Raw genomic sequence first — 15,825 nt, 5'->3', positions numbered from 1 at the left:
AAAAAGACTGATTATAAAGATTGAATAATGATAAGATAACACATTGATTTTCAAAGAAAAAAGCGTTATAATGTAGTTAGATTAAAGGAAAAATGGTGTCATTTGATTGAATTTTAAATGAAAATTTGAGTATGATAGATTAAAAAAATATTTTAATAAATAAAATTAGATGAATATAATTTTACTCTTGAAGATAAAAATAATATAAATTTAAATATAAATATTAAAAAATAGATTAAAATAAAATTGAATTTTTTATTTATATTATTATTATTATTAGTTATCCTGTAGAAGAATAATTTTGATTGGATCAAATATAATTTTTTATATATTAATAATCCATACAAATAAACAGTTCGTTATATTTTAAAAATTAAACATAAGATTTCAGGTAAATATAATAAATAATATTATGTATTGAACCTTTCACATAACCCTACAGCATGTTCTTACATATGGGGTTGGATGAGAAACCAATTCCCATGAAAGAGAATAGGTTAGTGAGGAATCAATTTTCAAACGTATAATGGTTATATATGAGTAAATTCTCGCAAAATTGATTCAAGGATAAAATTCTCGTACTCTCCCACAAATCCGCTTCAATATATGGAAACAAACAACCTCATCCAAATCCATCACGTTGCACAATAAATCATCAAAAGCAAAAACACACTAAATGTTTTTATCAAATTACTGTAAATTGTATTTCAGAAGTAACATCAAATTAATGAAAATGAACTTGTTCCGCGAATAAATATCTTAGAATGTTGTAAATACATACATACGAATATATATACATACATACATATATATATATATATATACATACATATATATATATATATATATATATTATATATATATACTTTAACAAATATTTGTATGTACAAATACTCATTCCTTTTATAAATGCGGACTACCTACGATGCGTAGTCAATATAAATTTGGGATAAAAATTTTAGAATTACGTAAAATTAATTGTACATTTTAATATCTTACTTTCAATATTTTATACATCTTTAGCACTTTCTCGTTCATTATTTCATTATTTTGAAAACTTTATGTTGTACTTGAATGTTGATGGAGTAAGAAACATAACATCGGTGGAAAATTCATGCTAGTGTTTAATTAAGAATAAAATAAGTGAAAATTTGAAACCATGGAAAAAAATTAGAATAGAAACAAACCTTTGTTAAAAGTTTCAAATTAGAAAAAAAAATACTAGATTAAAGAGTATCTTTTAGATATTTGAAAATTAAAATTAACATATTGATAGAGTGATAGAAATTATTTAGCTATAAAATCTCAGGAAAAAAAGTACTATTTAGAAGAGTAGAACATTGTGAGTTTTGTTTTAGTCTTTTACAAATTATATGTGTATATTTTATTTTATATATTGTAGGATTTTGTAGATGTATAAGTGGACTAGTCTTTATCTTTATTTGGGCCTCAAATAGGGTCTTGCTTGAATGGTTAAACTATGGAAAAAGTCAAGAAATTTTGTCCAAGCATTGAGTCCCACGAAAAATAAGGCTAAAATGAGGAGTTAGCTTCAAGGATTCATGTGTGACATTTTTAAAAGTCCCACACCTTTTGTGTCATTAAGTTTGAAGGGACTAGGCATTTATTTCACCCTTTAATTATTGTACAACCCAGTTTTTTTGTTAAATGAGAATTAAAATTCTTAATGTTTTCTTCTTGTTCTTAAGGTCATACATATGAATAATCTGTCCTTTACATCCTTAAAAGCGGAATATTTTGGGTTTCCTTTTTTAGAAACTTAGACAGTTTAAAAGTTATTTCAAATCCTTTTGGAGTTTCCATTCTAAGGAGAGAAGACTCACCTTCTTTGCTTAACTATTGTAATTTATGAGCTTTAGAATGATCAATTAAACCTTTTTTTAACATCATTAGACTCATTACATTGTTGCATCTTCATTAATAATAAGAATACATATTTTATTCATGATTAGACATCTAATTCTCCTTTTACGAGTTCAACTTTTAAGATCTTAGGAGTTACTTTTGCCTTGGTTCTTATCTTTATCTTTAGATGTTTTCTCCGATGGCAAACCTTATTGAACTTATCATTTAGGATTTACCACAAAGATGGGTGTTCTTCTCCATTTCTAGTCCTTAATTCATTTTTAATTTCATTTGGTTACAAGTTATTGTTTTCTAATTGTTTTCTTGACATTGTTACAAGCTATAACAAGAGTCCATTTGCTTCCATGTAACACCTCATTTCAGGATGTCACAAGTTGTGATAAGCATTCAAAATATTTGAAAATTTACTCATGCAGAAAAAAAATTAATAAAAATTTTATTAATTTAATATGAGAAAATGAAATAAACATAAAAACTCCTCAAATGTAATATCCAGATTACATTATTCTAAAAATTTAGTAAATAAATGACTTAAAGAAAATTACATGTCTTCCCCGTCCTCTCGCGTCTCCATATTACATTAGGGGACATTTGCAATGTCATCTGCTTTCGTATAACTAAAGAGTCATATGATCATCGCACAAACACAAACCACAACAAACAAGGGTAAGGTACCAGTAAAACCACTAATGAACCACTTAAAATACAAGAAAATAGTTATCATATCAAACCAAATTATCCAAACGTTATCACCATCACCAATCACATTGGATAGTTGTCTACCTTCTGTACCTTACCGTACACACCTATTCCTTCGAATAGGGTGGTTTGAGTAGTCCCGCCCTCATGACTAAACGACATGTTACCCTACTCCTTAAGGACTTACGAGTAAAAACGTTGGTGCATCGCACACCAGACACTATACTCAGCAACAAGTCAAAGTCAAGGCAAAACATCATTCCCTCTCGCATTGGCGAGAGGGTGCAACACTCAAACTCATCCTCTTCCCGCATTGTTACTATTGTTTAGACTGTTCCACCCTCACAATCACCTACTAGGGATCCTCCTTCATCCGATATTACCGATGACTTTGTTATTTTCAATAAATTTCTCAAATGGTATAAGGATCAACAACCTTCTAGTTCCATTGCATCTGTAGCACACACATGTACATCTTTTGTTGGTATGAGTCCATCTTCTTCTCTTGGCTCTTGGATTCTTAACTCAAGAGCCTTAGATCACATTACTGGTAACAAATATTTGTTTTCCTCTTTGTTCTCTCCAAATCTTTTACCTTTTATTACAATGACTGATGGATTTAGAGTTTTAACTCATGGTGTTGGCACGGTTAACATTTTTCTTTTTTTATCCATTAATAATGTTTTTTATGTCCTTGGGTCTCCTTTTAACTTATTATCCATTAATCATCTAACTCGATCTCTTGATTGTAATATTTCTTTTAACAAAGATTTTGTTTGTTTACAGGACCAAAATTTGAGATAGGTGATTGACATCATATGTGAGTCTCATAGTCTTTATTATCTTCATCCCTCTACACATGTTGACGTAGTTATGGAGTCTTTATCCCTTCTTCATGCTCAATTAGGCCATCTTGGTCTTGTCAAATTGCAACAACTTGTTCCTTGCTTATCCAAATTATTCCATTTGATCTGTGAGTCATGTCAATTAGAAAAACATATTTGTACTTCCTTTTTTCGTAGTGTCTCACAATGTGCTCCGTCTTCTTTTCCCTTAGTCCATTCTGATATTTGGGGACCTAGCCATTTTAAGTCTAATTTAGGTTTTCAATATTTGTTTTACTTTTATTGATAATTTTTCAATATGCACTTTGCTATTTTAATGAAAAATCATTCTGATTTATTACATATATTTCATACCTTTTACAATGAAATTAACACTCAGTTTGGTGTTTCTATTCAAACTTTGCGCAGTGATAATGGTCGTGATTCTCATTCTCTTAAACAATTTATGACTTCTCAAAGTATTAGAGCTATGTTAGAATCTATCCTACGATATTGTTCTACATGCTATCGGGTCGTTATCGAACCACCTATTAATATCTAGTTTCACGCTCGAGATGTATATACCTCAGCGTGAGGGGTGTGTGTTGGAAGTTCCACATCGATTAGTGTTAGATATATTATATTTATTTTATATTTATCTTTTTATCTTTAGTTAGTTTGTTATTATTTCTTATTTGTATTTTGGGATCAGCCCCTATTTCTTCATTATAAATAGAGGACCTTATGTGTATATTCAACACAATGAAGATTAATCCCATATATAGTTTTTCATTATATTCAACATGGTATCGGAGCCAGGTTCTTTTAAGGAAAAGGTTTCTAGTTTCTTTATCACTACATCCGCCACTGTAGGCGGTGGCGCTATCTACTACCATTAGTGGGACCGTCGTCTATCGTTGCCACCATGTCATTAACGGCGCCTTCATCGAATCTCCTACGCGCTCTCAGCGCCTTTTGAAGTTATGGATTTGCTCCTTTTTTCCGTCGTGCATGGTGACATGTCTACTAGTAATTCAGAGCGTCGAGGTCACGTTCATCGTGTGTTGTTGCATGTGTCGTCTCCTCTCAAGCAGCTATTAAGAGCATCGAGGTTGCTCTTTTTCCTTTCTCAAGTGCCTTGATTAGAGAATCTTTGATTTTTATAATTTCTTTCTCCTGTTCATCCATGGCTTCTTCGCTGTTGTCTTTTCTGACCTCTCTTTTGTAACCATTGCGTTTGACTCGTCCATATATTTTTTTTTTCATGGAAAAGATGGTTTTTGTTACTTTATTTATAGTAGTGGTGGCTCTCTAACAATTACCTCTTTATCCACTGGTGGCATTACTCAATGACGATTTGTAAGAAGAGATTTACATGGAGCAACTTCCCAAATTTGTTAGTCATGGGGAGTTTTTTGGGTTGGTATTTCGTCTTCTATTTCCTCTTGCAAATCATTAGCAACTTGATGTCACTCAAGTGCAGAAGCAAATATTTTCACTAAGACTTGATGAACTATATTAGTAACAAGCTTGGTACATATGTATGTACTAGCTTGAGGGGGAGTGTTAGATATATTATCTTTATTTTATATTTATCTTTTTATCTTTAGTTAGTTTGTTATTTCTTATTTGTATTTTGGGCTTAGTCCCTATTTCTTCATTATAAATAGAGGACCCTATGTGTATATTCAATACAAGGGAGACTAATCCCATATATAATTTTTCATTATATTCAATAATTAGAAATAAATATGTTGGTACAAAGTTCACCTTACAAGTCAGTTTTGTGAGGTTAAATTAGAGTTAAAGTTCACCTCTTAACAAATATAATTTATTTCAATTTAAATTTTATCAAAAACAAATCTAAATCTAGTTAATCTAATTAAAATAAATCCATATTATAAATCCAATCTAATCTTAGATTTAAACTGGATTTTAAAAAATTCAATCCATAACTCTTAAATTTTGGTATATATGCATTCCACTTTTAATAGGAGAAATATAATTTAAAAGTAAAAATGAATGAAAAAGCATTCTAAGCTTAAATATCTGAAATCAATTATATAATATCGTTGAGAAATTAATGAGGATGTCATAACCAAGATACAAGTTATGTCACTTGAATGAAATAAGGCATGAGGTATGTTACACTCAAATACAAGTTTTATCGCGAAACGGTTATACTTTTAACTATGCTATATGGTAGTGGATGAGCACTAGTGCAGTAAGGAAAAACGACAGCGGTTGTTTTGACCTATTCGCACCGGTTCTGCAACCGAGGTATATAAAGGCGAGGTAAAAAGCCTACAACTTTTGGCCTCGAATCTGAACCGAGGTATAAAGATGTACGCTTTTGCCTCGGTTAAAATGAAACCGAGGACAGTAGAAGGTTTTCCTTTTTTTCGCCAGACTTTTGGTCTCGGGTTCTGGTGAACCGAGGCAGTAGAAAGGTTCTTTTTTCTCAATCTTTATGCAAAAATGGATAATATACATTTTTAACATCAGGTCATGAATATATCACCTTCCATGAACATGATCAACATCTGCTTATTGTGATTTTCTCTGTTGCATCATCTTTTAACCGTGACTCTATAGAAATCTGAACTCAATCTTCTATCCCACAACCAGAAAAAGAGAGGAAAATATCATAGAAATAATAAACTTTAAAGTTCACACCAGGCTAGAATCATATTCAGTTCCTTTCATAACATAACATAATCATATAACACAAAAAGAAAAAGAAACATTTTTTCCTCAAGGCAAGTTCATCCCTTCAACCTACACTACACTACACGGAACACACCACAAAAGCCATATCCAGAGAGGAAAACTTTCTCCTTCAATTCCTTTTAACAAAACATGCCAGAACGCCAGAAATAAAAAAAGCCATATCCAGAAATGTGCTTTGCTCCTTCTTCACCTGCGTTAAATGAAGCCAACAACCAAATGAGACTCAATACACATAAAATTTCGTTAAGCCAATAGCCAACAACCAACAACCAACAACCATTTTTCTCTACAAGAAAAAACCCAACCACCCCGAATTGGTTATGGTGACCACAAACCAAAACAGATAATGAAATTAAGCCTCCACCCCTCTCTGTTCATCTCTAATCACCAATAAAGAAGTTGAATCCTTAAACAAAATACACGGGAGATTACCTACAATGCGTGACTTCCTCCAACGTGAGCAACGGCGACTCCGACGACTGGCCTCAGCGAAGACGTGGCGCGAAGGGGCAACAACGTTTCTCTCTCGGGGAGTTGGCTTCTCGGGTAGAGGTGAGTGAGGGTATGGCTTCAAAGACGTTGGGGATGGAGGAGGGGTCTTTAGGGGCGGAAGCCGGGCCTTCAGATATGTAGATCTGAGATTTTTCACCGTCAACGGCCACCGCTTGCTCTTCACTCCAGAGGCGACGCACTGGCAGGCGAGGTGGAAGTCGCGCTCGCAGCCGTCGCATACGACGAGGTGGTGGGTGCTCCCAGCGGCGACGGGGCAAGCAGCGCAAGGAGTGAGATTGGAACGTAGAGAAAAATGGGAGAGGTGCTAGGTTTTCCTAGCTTGAAAGAGGCATTTGGGGAAAAGTTTCGTAGGGTCCAAGCCCAAGAAGGCTTATATGCCTCGGTCAAAACGAGGCCGAAGTACCTTTTGACATCGGGTCTAAGAGGGACCGATGTCGTAGAAGCCTGTTCAGGGAGTTGCAGGTGTGGCAGAGGCTTTATGCCTCAGTTTTGCATGCAACCGAGGTAGTATCATCTTTTCAAAAAGTTGTCAGCCCAAAAGCCTAGCTGGTAGGTGGGTTTTAGGCTCTGGTTCTTCCTGCAACTGAGGTCGTAGTGTTGTTCTACTTCGATCCTACATGCAACCTAGGCCTATAAGGTCCCCTTAATTTCAATTCTGCCATCCCGTTTTGATAGGCAGCAGTTTGGTGTAAAATGAGGTATATTGTGCGAGTTTAAAAACAAATATTGTACTAGTGGAAGGACAACACATGAGATAAAAATGGTAACAAAATTGAACAAATTAAGATGTGTAGGGAGGTACAACACACACATAAGTTTCCACACTGGTAAGATATTGTCCGCTTTGGGCCAAGCCCTCACAAATTTTCTTTTGGTATCACTCCAAAAAGCCTCTTACCAATGGAGGTATCTTATGTGTATATAAACCCATGTCCATCTCTTATTTTATCCGATGTGAGACTTTGTTTGTACCCAACAAGATGGATATATAGTCATATATAAAAGAACAAAGAAAAATTATTTTTTGACACACCTAAATTTTTTACATTTATTTGATATTACCTTTCTCTACTTTTTACTTTCTTCTTTCTTGAAAAAATATAAAAGTTTCCACTTTTATAACCATTTTATCCTTGTGTTAAATGTCAAATGAATGTAAAAATGTGTCATGATACCATTACTCAAGAACAAGATATGGAAGGAAATGTTAGTGTAACACCTATTGATGGAAAGATGACAAAAAACTATTTAAGATGCTCTCGACATATACACAAGGTTAGTATTCTTATTGACAATTGGGAGCATGTTCCTGAAGAAGTGAAGAACCAAATATGGAAAACTATCATGGTATGAAAATCATAACTTAACTTCCACAATTATTAGCAAAATTGTAAATATAACATTCATGTACCTATTATGTAGCTAACATATTGTTTTAACTCTATTATTTTTTTTGTAGATCTTTAATGATTCATCTTCCATGAAAGCTGCATACATTGAAGAAATTAGAAGGAACTGGACTTCTTCTATTTTAAGTGTTAGTAGAAACTTGGCTACAATTCAATAGTGTATGTACATTAATATAATATTTGGATTTAACATATAGTTTTATGTATAAATGATGTATTAAATATTATTAGACAATTTAATGTTTGAAAGGATCTCTATTTTGTTAGTTTAATTGATTTGGTTCATTTGAAGCTATATTGATTATAAATTGATTGGATGAGATAATACAAGAATATGATTATAATTTCATTGGATGTCAATTGTAATAATCAATTTTTTTTAAAAAAGAAACATATTATGACGTACTAAACAATGTACATCATAATACATTGATTCTGAAAATTATTTAGGTTTAATCCTTTTCGACATCCCTATTTATGTACGAATGTCTCAATTGGGTCCTCGTTTTTTAAAGTGTATCAAAATGTCCTTAATTTTGAAAATTGATATCAATTGAGTCCTTTCCGTTAAGTTGGCTGGACGGCGTTAAAAAAATTGATGAGTGGATGCTGAGATGACGAACGAACGCTCGTCCACCAGCGAACGAACGCTCGTCGACCACCGAACGAACGGTCGTCCAGTGTGGAACGAACGGTCGTCCAGCAGTAAGAGGTCGACGAGCGTTCGTTCTCTGGTGGACGAGCGTTCGTTCGCTGGTGGACGAGCGTTCGTTCGTCATCTCAGCATCCACTCATCAATTTTTTTAACGCCGTCCAGCCAACTTAACGGAAAGGACTCAATTGATATCAATTTTCAAAATTAAGGACCATTTTGATACACTTTAAAAAACGAGGACCCAATTGAGACATTCGTACATAAATAGGGATGTCGAAAAGGATTAAACCAATTATTTATTATGATAGGTGAAAAATTGTACATCATAATACATTCAACATTTTATGATTGGTAAACATATCTACATCATAATACACTACATATTATAACGTACTAACACATCTACGTCATAATATGTTTCGTCATATTATGACGTACAAATGAAAATTTGTCATAATAAACTGCGCATATTATGACTGATTTCAGAAACTACGTCATAATATGTTCAAGCTATTATGACATAAATTTCTACTACGTCATTAAATGCGCAGACATACTATAATGCCTAGAACTATGTTCCGAGAAACTAAGTCATGTGACTTTTATACATCATAAAATGTGATTTTTCCACCTGTGAACAAAATAAGTCAGTTAAAAGATGGTATGACTTTTACTCCGGTTAAAATAAGAGGAGAAAGGTCAAAAATACAATGTAAGATATTGTTAGCAGATATTTCACGCTAAATAATACTCCTAAAATTGTGACTTTTAACCATTTTGAATGACGTTACGTGATTCATGTAGTCCATCTCAGCTATCAAAATAAAACTTTGCTGTGGTTATGATTTCTTAAAGATTTCATATCCTTGTGCATAGTGGAATAATAAAAGGATTAATTAATATACAAGGGATTTAAAATGGAATATTCATACCATACTTTTGAATTGAAACAAATACTATATCCATCATCTTCAAAAAATCTGCATTAAAATAACACTTAAAATGAATACATCAATAATCAATAATTATAATAATTTGGATAACTTCAAAATGAGTAATGCTTAAGTCTCAAGACATTCATTACTCTTGATGTTCACCTGATTGAAACAATGATTAAACAGTTAAACAAATAAGGGACGTAAGAACCACGATTTGCATTAAGAATGCTTGCTGTTTCTTCTGAGTAGGTTTAGTTTTTAACAAGAAACCACAAGAAAAACCAAGGCTCATAACCCCATTCCTCTTCCACCTCCAAACTATTTTCAAATTTTATGATATGCAATTTCATTCTTCTTTATTGCAGCTCAGTCTACTCGAGATCACCTCCATATATACATACATACATATATATATATATATATATTCATATCGTACCCATATGTTCGAACAAAACTAATTGCTTTAATATATACATAAACGATGAAAATATTGGAAGCATGGTCTAAAAGTTCCATGCAAGTTCATCCATACAACTAAGATCATGAGAGATAAATTCGGAGGAAAGTACACTCTCCAACAAGCCAAAGTCAAAGTTAGAACTCTCGAAAGAAGCACTTCTTTCAAGATTGCCCTTGTTAGCTTCTCTCACATCAGTTACAGTATCCTCACAGATCTTGTCCTTCTCTTGCTGCACCTGCACTTGTGTTCCCTCTTCAAGTGTTTGACCTCTGAAATCATCAACATTAACCCTTGAAACCCAATCAGCAATGTTTTCATTGTTCGACAATTCAACTGCAGTGGGGTTCATATACGAAGGTGAACAAATGTTGGAGCCGTTGTCGATTAACAGTTCATAAGGCAAATCTGACGAGATATTATTTGAAATAATAGGTGATGTTTGATATTCAGATGTAATAATGCTGGAGGGAGTTTGAACAATGTTTAGTGGAGGCTTAGGTAATGAAGAAAAGGTTTGAAAAGTAGTTTCCACTGGTGCATTTGTTGTGTGTGAACTCATAATGAATATGGGATTGGATTTTTTATGCATATTGGAGATGGTAGATGCTGAGCTTCTTCTATGAGAAGATAGAAGATTGTGGGTTTGTGGATCTAACCCTTGAGAAATGAGCTTCTTTTTTATGCATGAGTTCCAGAAATTCTTGACCTCGTTGTCTGTTCTTCCTGGTAGGTGTTTAGCAATTTGTGCCCATCTGCAGCATATACCAATAATACATGCACTGATAAATATGCAAGCCCTTGCACTGAATTATCTACTTTCTCTTCTGTATACAATAAATCATGTTATAACTCTTTGTACTTTTCCCATACACATAAGCATGTCTTATTCTTTTAATGTCTATCAAGAACAATTTAAATGTAATTTTCTGGTAAAACTTAACATGAGAGGATGAAGAAAAATATGACAAAGATTTGTAGTGTTGAATAGATTAAGGCCATGACTGTGGATATCAAAAGAGATACATTCATCTATCTGATCAGAAGTTCTTTAATCCTTAGTTGAGTGCTAAATCTTATAAAACAAACAATACTGCTCTCATATAATACATTTATTTCTGGTCTATTAAGGTTCTTGTTCCCCTTTTACTAATTATTCTCATATTTTATGTGCTTGTAATTTATCTTACCTGTTTCCAAGAATTCTATGAATATCAATTATGATCTGCTCTTCTTCAGTCGTGAAGGAACCCCTCTTGAGATCCGGCCTAAGATAATTAATCCATCTCAACCTGCAACTCTTGCCACATCTCTGCAATCCTGCACATAATCAGCAAACCACAACATCATCTTTTATCCGTTCATAATCACAAAAACAACACAGACAAGAAGGGAAATGCTTGCCTGCATATTTTGGCACAGAACTCCAACTTTTATGTCCATGTGTGTTGATATATCTGAGAAGCTTTTCATCTTCTTCAGGAGACCATAGTCCTCTTTTGATCTTCTGTTTGCTGCAGCAGCGGTGGCCCATCTCTAAGCTCTGTGCTAACACTCTCTCTACAGAGAACATTGAGCACTTGGGTTTCTGCAGCACTGATCATTTATAAATGGTGACCTAGGAGGTGATATAATACATGTGGGTCCTAGACCCTATGGTATCAAAACTGGCTAATTGTGCAAATGTATTGGTGGGGTCAGGAGTGAAAGGGAAGGTTAATTGCTATAGAGTGAGAGACAAAGTGCAAGAATCGATCTTTCCTATCATTTATCCAAACGGCAACAAATGTGCACTACGACTTTTTGGAAAAAGAGGACCAACTGTGATGGTGTGATGAGCGTACTTTGCCCATTTTCCAAATTATGTTAGGCATTTAATCAAACAAATGGGATGCATGCAAAAAATGAGAAAAAAAGTATTTGTCTCACTGGTGTTATAAACTCTTACGATATGTTTGGAACACATCAATCAGAAAGGAAAACTTTCACATTTTTTCTTTTCCGTAGTTTGAAACGTGAAAGAATGGGAAAAAAAATGTGAGAAGGACTAATTGCATTGTGTTTTGGGAGAAAAGGAAAAAAATGAGCTATATAATAAAATTCTTAATCATCTTATTCTTATATAAATAATTATTTTCACTGTACTATGAACAATCTTTAAAAGGGGAAACAAATTAAAAAAGAAAATGATAGATTCTATATTAAAAGTGAAAATAAAAAATAAAAGCAAAACAAAGGAAGCAATTGTAAATTAAAAGCAAAATCTGTTTCAAGATATGTACACAAATCTATTTATTTTTAGAGTCCAGGCAATAAAACATCAACGGCTTTCACTAAACTTATGTTCATAAATCTATTTCTAACATGTTCACACGATTCTCTTATAAAATCTTTTTAAGAGTAAAAGAAGAAACAAATTTAATTATTAAATTTTCCATAAACTAAAATTAAATTATACATGTATTAAAGATAAAAAAATTGACAAAAATGTATAATTTTTTTACAAAATTAACTTATGCATGAAGAAGTTTGAATTGATGATTAATATAATTTAAAAAACTTATCTTCCTTTTTTATTAAAAGAAGCACTTATTGTTACACATTTTATGCCACGAAACTTAATGAATGGAAAATGATGAATATAAACCCCAGTTTGGGGTTGTATAGGCTAAAAAGAACAGAAGCAAAAGGCACAAGGTAAAATAAAGGAAGAGAACAAAAGTATAGACTAGTTAGATGATATAATGATAAGAAGAGAAATAGGTGAAAATGGGATGAAAAATAAAGTCAATAATAATAGTTATAATTATAATAGTAATAATAATAATAAATTAATGATGTGAAAATGGTGTGTTTCATACTTTTTTTAAAATTTATTTAACTCTTAAGTTATATGATTCTTTAAAAAAATTAAATAAATAGGATTGGTACGATTTTTTAATAAAATTTCCCATGTTAAATAGAAATATTAAATATTAATTAATATTATGTTTTTCAACATAAAATTTATAAAAGAAATTATATTATTGAATAAAATTCATGTTAATTTTAATAAATAATAAATGAAAGTCATAAAATAGATAATTAAGTTTATACAAAAATTTACCGTTTAAATATTTTGGGTTAGAACATCCAATTTATTTTACTGATATATTTTTTATTATTGATAAAAAAAATGTTGGGTTCTTAACAAAAAAATATTGCCTTCTTTCTGGTTATGTTTGGACATATTTTAAGGATTTTAGTAAAAAACATAAGTTTCTCAATAAATTAAAAATAGATTAAAATATTATATTAGAGAAGTTTTATAAATCAAAATATTCATAAATTAATTTAAATTTGTAATAATATCCGTCTAAATTTTCATTGTCTAAAGTAGAATTTTGAAAAAGGTGTTATGGATTATTATTCCTTTGCCAGCTAAGTTAAGTTGTGGTGTCGATGAATAGTCAGAGTGTGAGATGGGTACTTAAGAAACCGACAAGCAATGAATTGAATAAAATAAGATAAAGAGAAAGGATGAAAGAATATGAAACGTCCGAATTGGTTAAGCTAAGAAAATCACGTTTTGAGAAATGAGCTGGACTTAGAAACTTCAGCTTCACTCATCATTGTTGTTTCTCCAAGGTCAAATTGAGTGTCACACTCTCCATTGCTATTTCAATCTCACTATCCACTTTCCTTTTCATACCCACATATACTATCATTCATCAATGTTTTTAAAATACCAACTTGGATACGCTCTGTCTATGACTAAATACTCAATGAATCTATGTTTTTCTTAGGTTTGATATCGGCTCTTTTTGTTATGTTCTTCACATTCATCATATTCATATATCTTAGATTTGTTATCGACTCATGTTTTGATATTTTATCTATCATTCACTTTTAAGAATAATATAATTGTAAGTGTTGAAAGTTTCATCTCAATTTATAATACATAGCTAAGTGTAAATTTAATAAAGTTTTGTATAAAAAAAATAAACTTAAAGTTCATGATATGCTATGAAGTTTGTTATTAGTTGAATTTATTGTTTCCTAATTATCAAATTATTATCAATATTTAATTTTATGTCTTAAAAATTTTACATCAATTAAAAGTAAAATTATTTTACTGTGCATAAGTGGATGTAAATCTCATCTCACAAATTTATTTTATAAAGACAATAAAATTCAAAATTTTTACTTCTTAATAGTAAATCAATAGAGAAATGAGTGTATTCATATAATAAAATAAATAAATTTGTAAAAAAAGAAATGTTGATTAACAAATGCAAATACAAGTATACTTCAACCACAAGAAAACATATGAAGATTGTTATTTCCTGAAATTTTAGGATATTGCTTAGGGAGTGGGGATTAAAAATTTTGTCACAATTTTAGTTTTAAAAATACATCAACAGATAAAAAAGTATATATGTATTTAAACTATCTTTAATATAAACTTTTAAACGAAAAAAATTTTTTTTAATATCATGTGAGTAATCTAATTTATATATGTTTTGCACTTAATTTATATTTGGTAAGATAAAATTTGTACTAATTTATATATTATAAATTTATCTTATTTTTAGTTAATATGAAATTTTTAACATAATCTTTAACAATCAAAATATCTACGTTTATGATGGACTAGATAGACATTAATGAGTTATAAAAAAAACTTTCATTGTCTTAACAAAAATAACAGAACTCATCATCTGAAACTTTATCTCTCCATCGTTTATTATTGTTGCATTCAAGTCTTCGTATCGTTATTTGAGAAACTTAGAATTTGTCGAATTGGACGAAGGTTTTGATAGTTTGCATTCCTCAATTGGTTGAACACGATTCACTCGGAACCCTTATGTATAGATACTTACTCTCTTCAAAAGTTATCTGAAATATATTATATGAAAATTTATTATTGATTTGACTTATTGTGACATCTATTGTCAAATTACTATCTAATCGGTTATTAATGTCTGGTTTTCGGAAGATTACCCAACCCGCAAACCTTAATTTAAAATTTATCCAAATAACAAAATGTTTCAAATATTGAAATAGATAACATGTTTTCTTTTTTAGTCAAAATTTAATTATTGGAAAATCAAATTCTAAACCGTATTACATTTTACATTTTTGTTTCAAATATAAAAGAAAAATATAAAAATTCATTTTATAACTCAAACTTATTTTTCAAGTTGCTCCAAAATAAATATAAGATTTAATTATTATGAAATAAATTTTAAATCTAATTTAATTTTACAAAACAAATATCTAAAGTAAAATTTATACTTATTTATTTGTCAAGAACGATTTTTATTTTTATCTTTTTACAAAATTAGTATGTAGAACAAAGATTATCTAATTGCAAGTTAGACTTTGTAAAATTATTGTGTCCAAGGGTAAATTTATTTCGGTGGGTCTATCAAATCTTCAAGAAAGTTAGTATGATCTATGAGAATAATTTTATTCCATTTTTTTACTCATTGAGGGGGTAGTTATCGTGTTTGGAATCTAAGGGAATAAATAAATTGAAGTAATAAAATATTCCAACTTAAGTCGTTAAATACTATTAAGTTCGTTTATTTTAATGAAAAACCAAGTTCAAACTTAATTGAAGGTTTAATTATAACAAATATGTGCTTAATATATGAATAGTTAGAATTACTGAGATATAGATATTAAACTTGTATTTTATAATCAATATCCTCCTGAAATTATAATTCAC

The 15,825-nt window shown here is 31.0% G+C and overlaps 1 protein-coding gene across 1 annotated transcript; it reads right to left on the bottom strand.

Annotated features, from left to right (window-relative positions):
- Positions 1–9,980: 9,980 nt before the first annotated feature.
- LOC124847701 (uncharacterized) lies at positions 9,981–11,837 on the bottom strand. Its single transcript, XM_088110563.1, is given in 2 exon segments — positions 9,981–10,867; positions 11,303–11,837. Coding segments are annotated over 2 exon segments (1,092 nt in total). The 5' UTR covers positions 11,686–11,837; the 3' UTR covers positions 9,981–10,158.
- Between the last annotated feature and the right edge of the window lie 3,988 nt (positions 11,838–15,825).

This window comes from Vigna umbellata, chromosome 3, assembly GCF_029865625.1.
Source record: "Vigna umbellata cultivar VRB3 chromosome 3, Vumbellata_1.0, whole genome shotgun sequence".
Lineage (NCBI taxonomy): Eukaryota > Viridiplantae > Streptophyta > Magnoliopsida > Fabales > Fabaceae > Vigna > Vigna umbellata.
The sequence above is the reverse complement of the archived record's forward strand: the minus strand, read 5'-3'. Positions and strand labels throughout refer to the sequence as shown.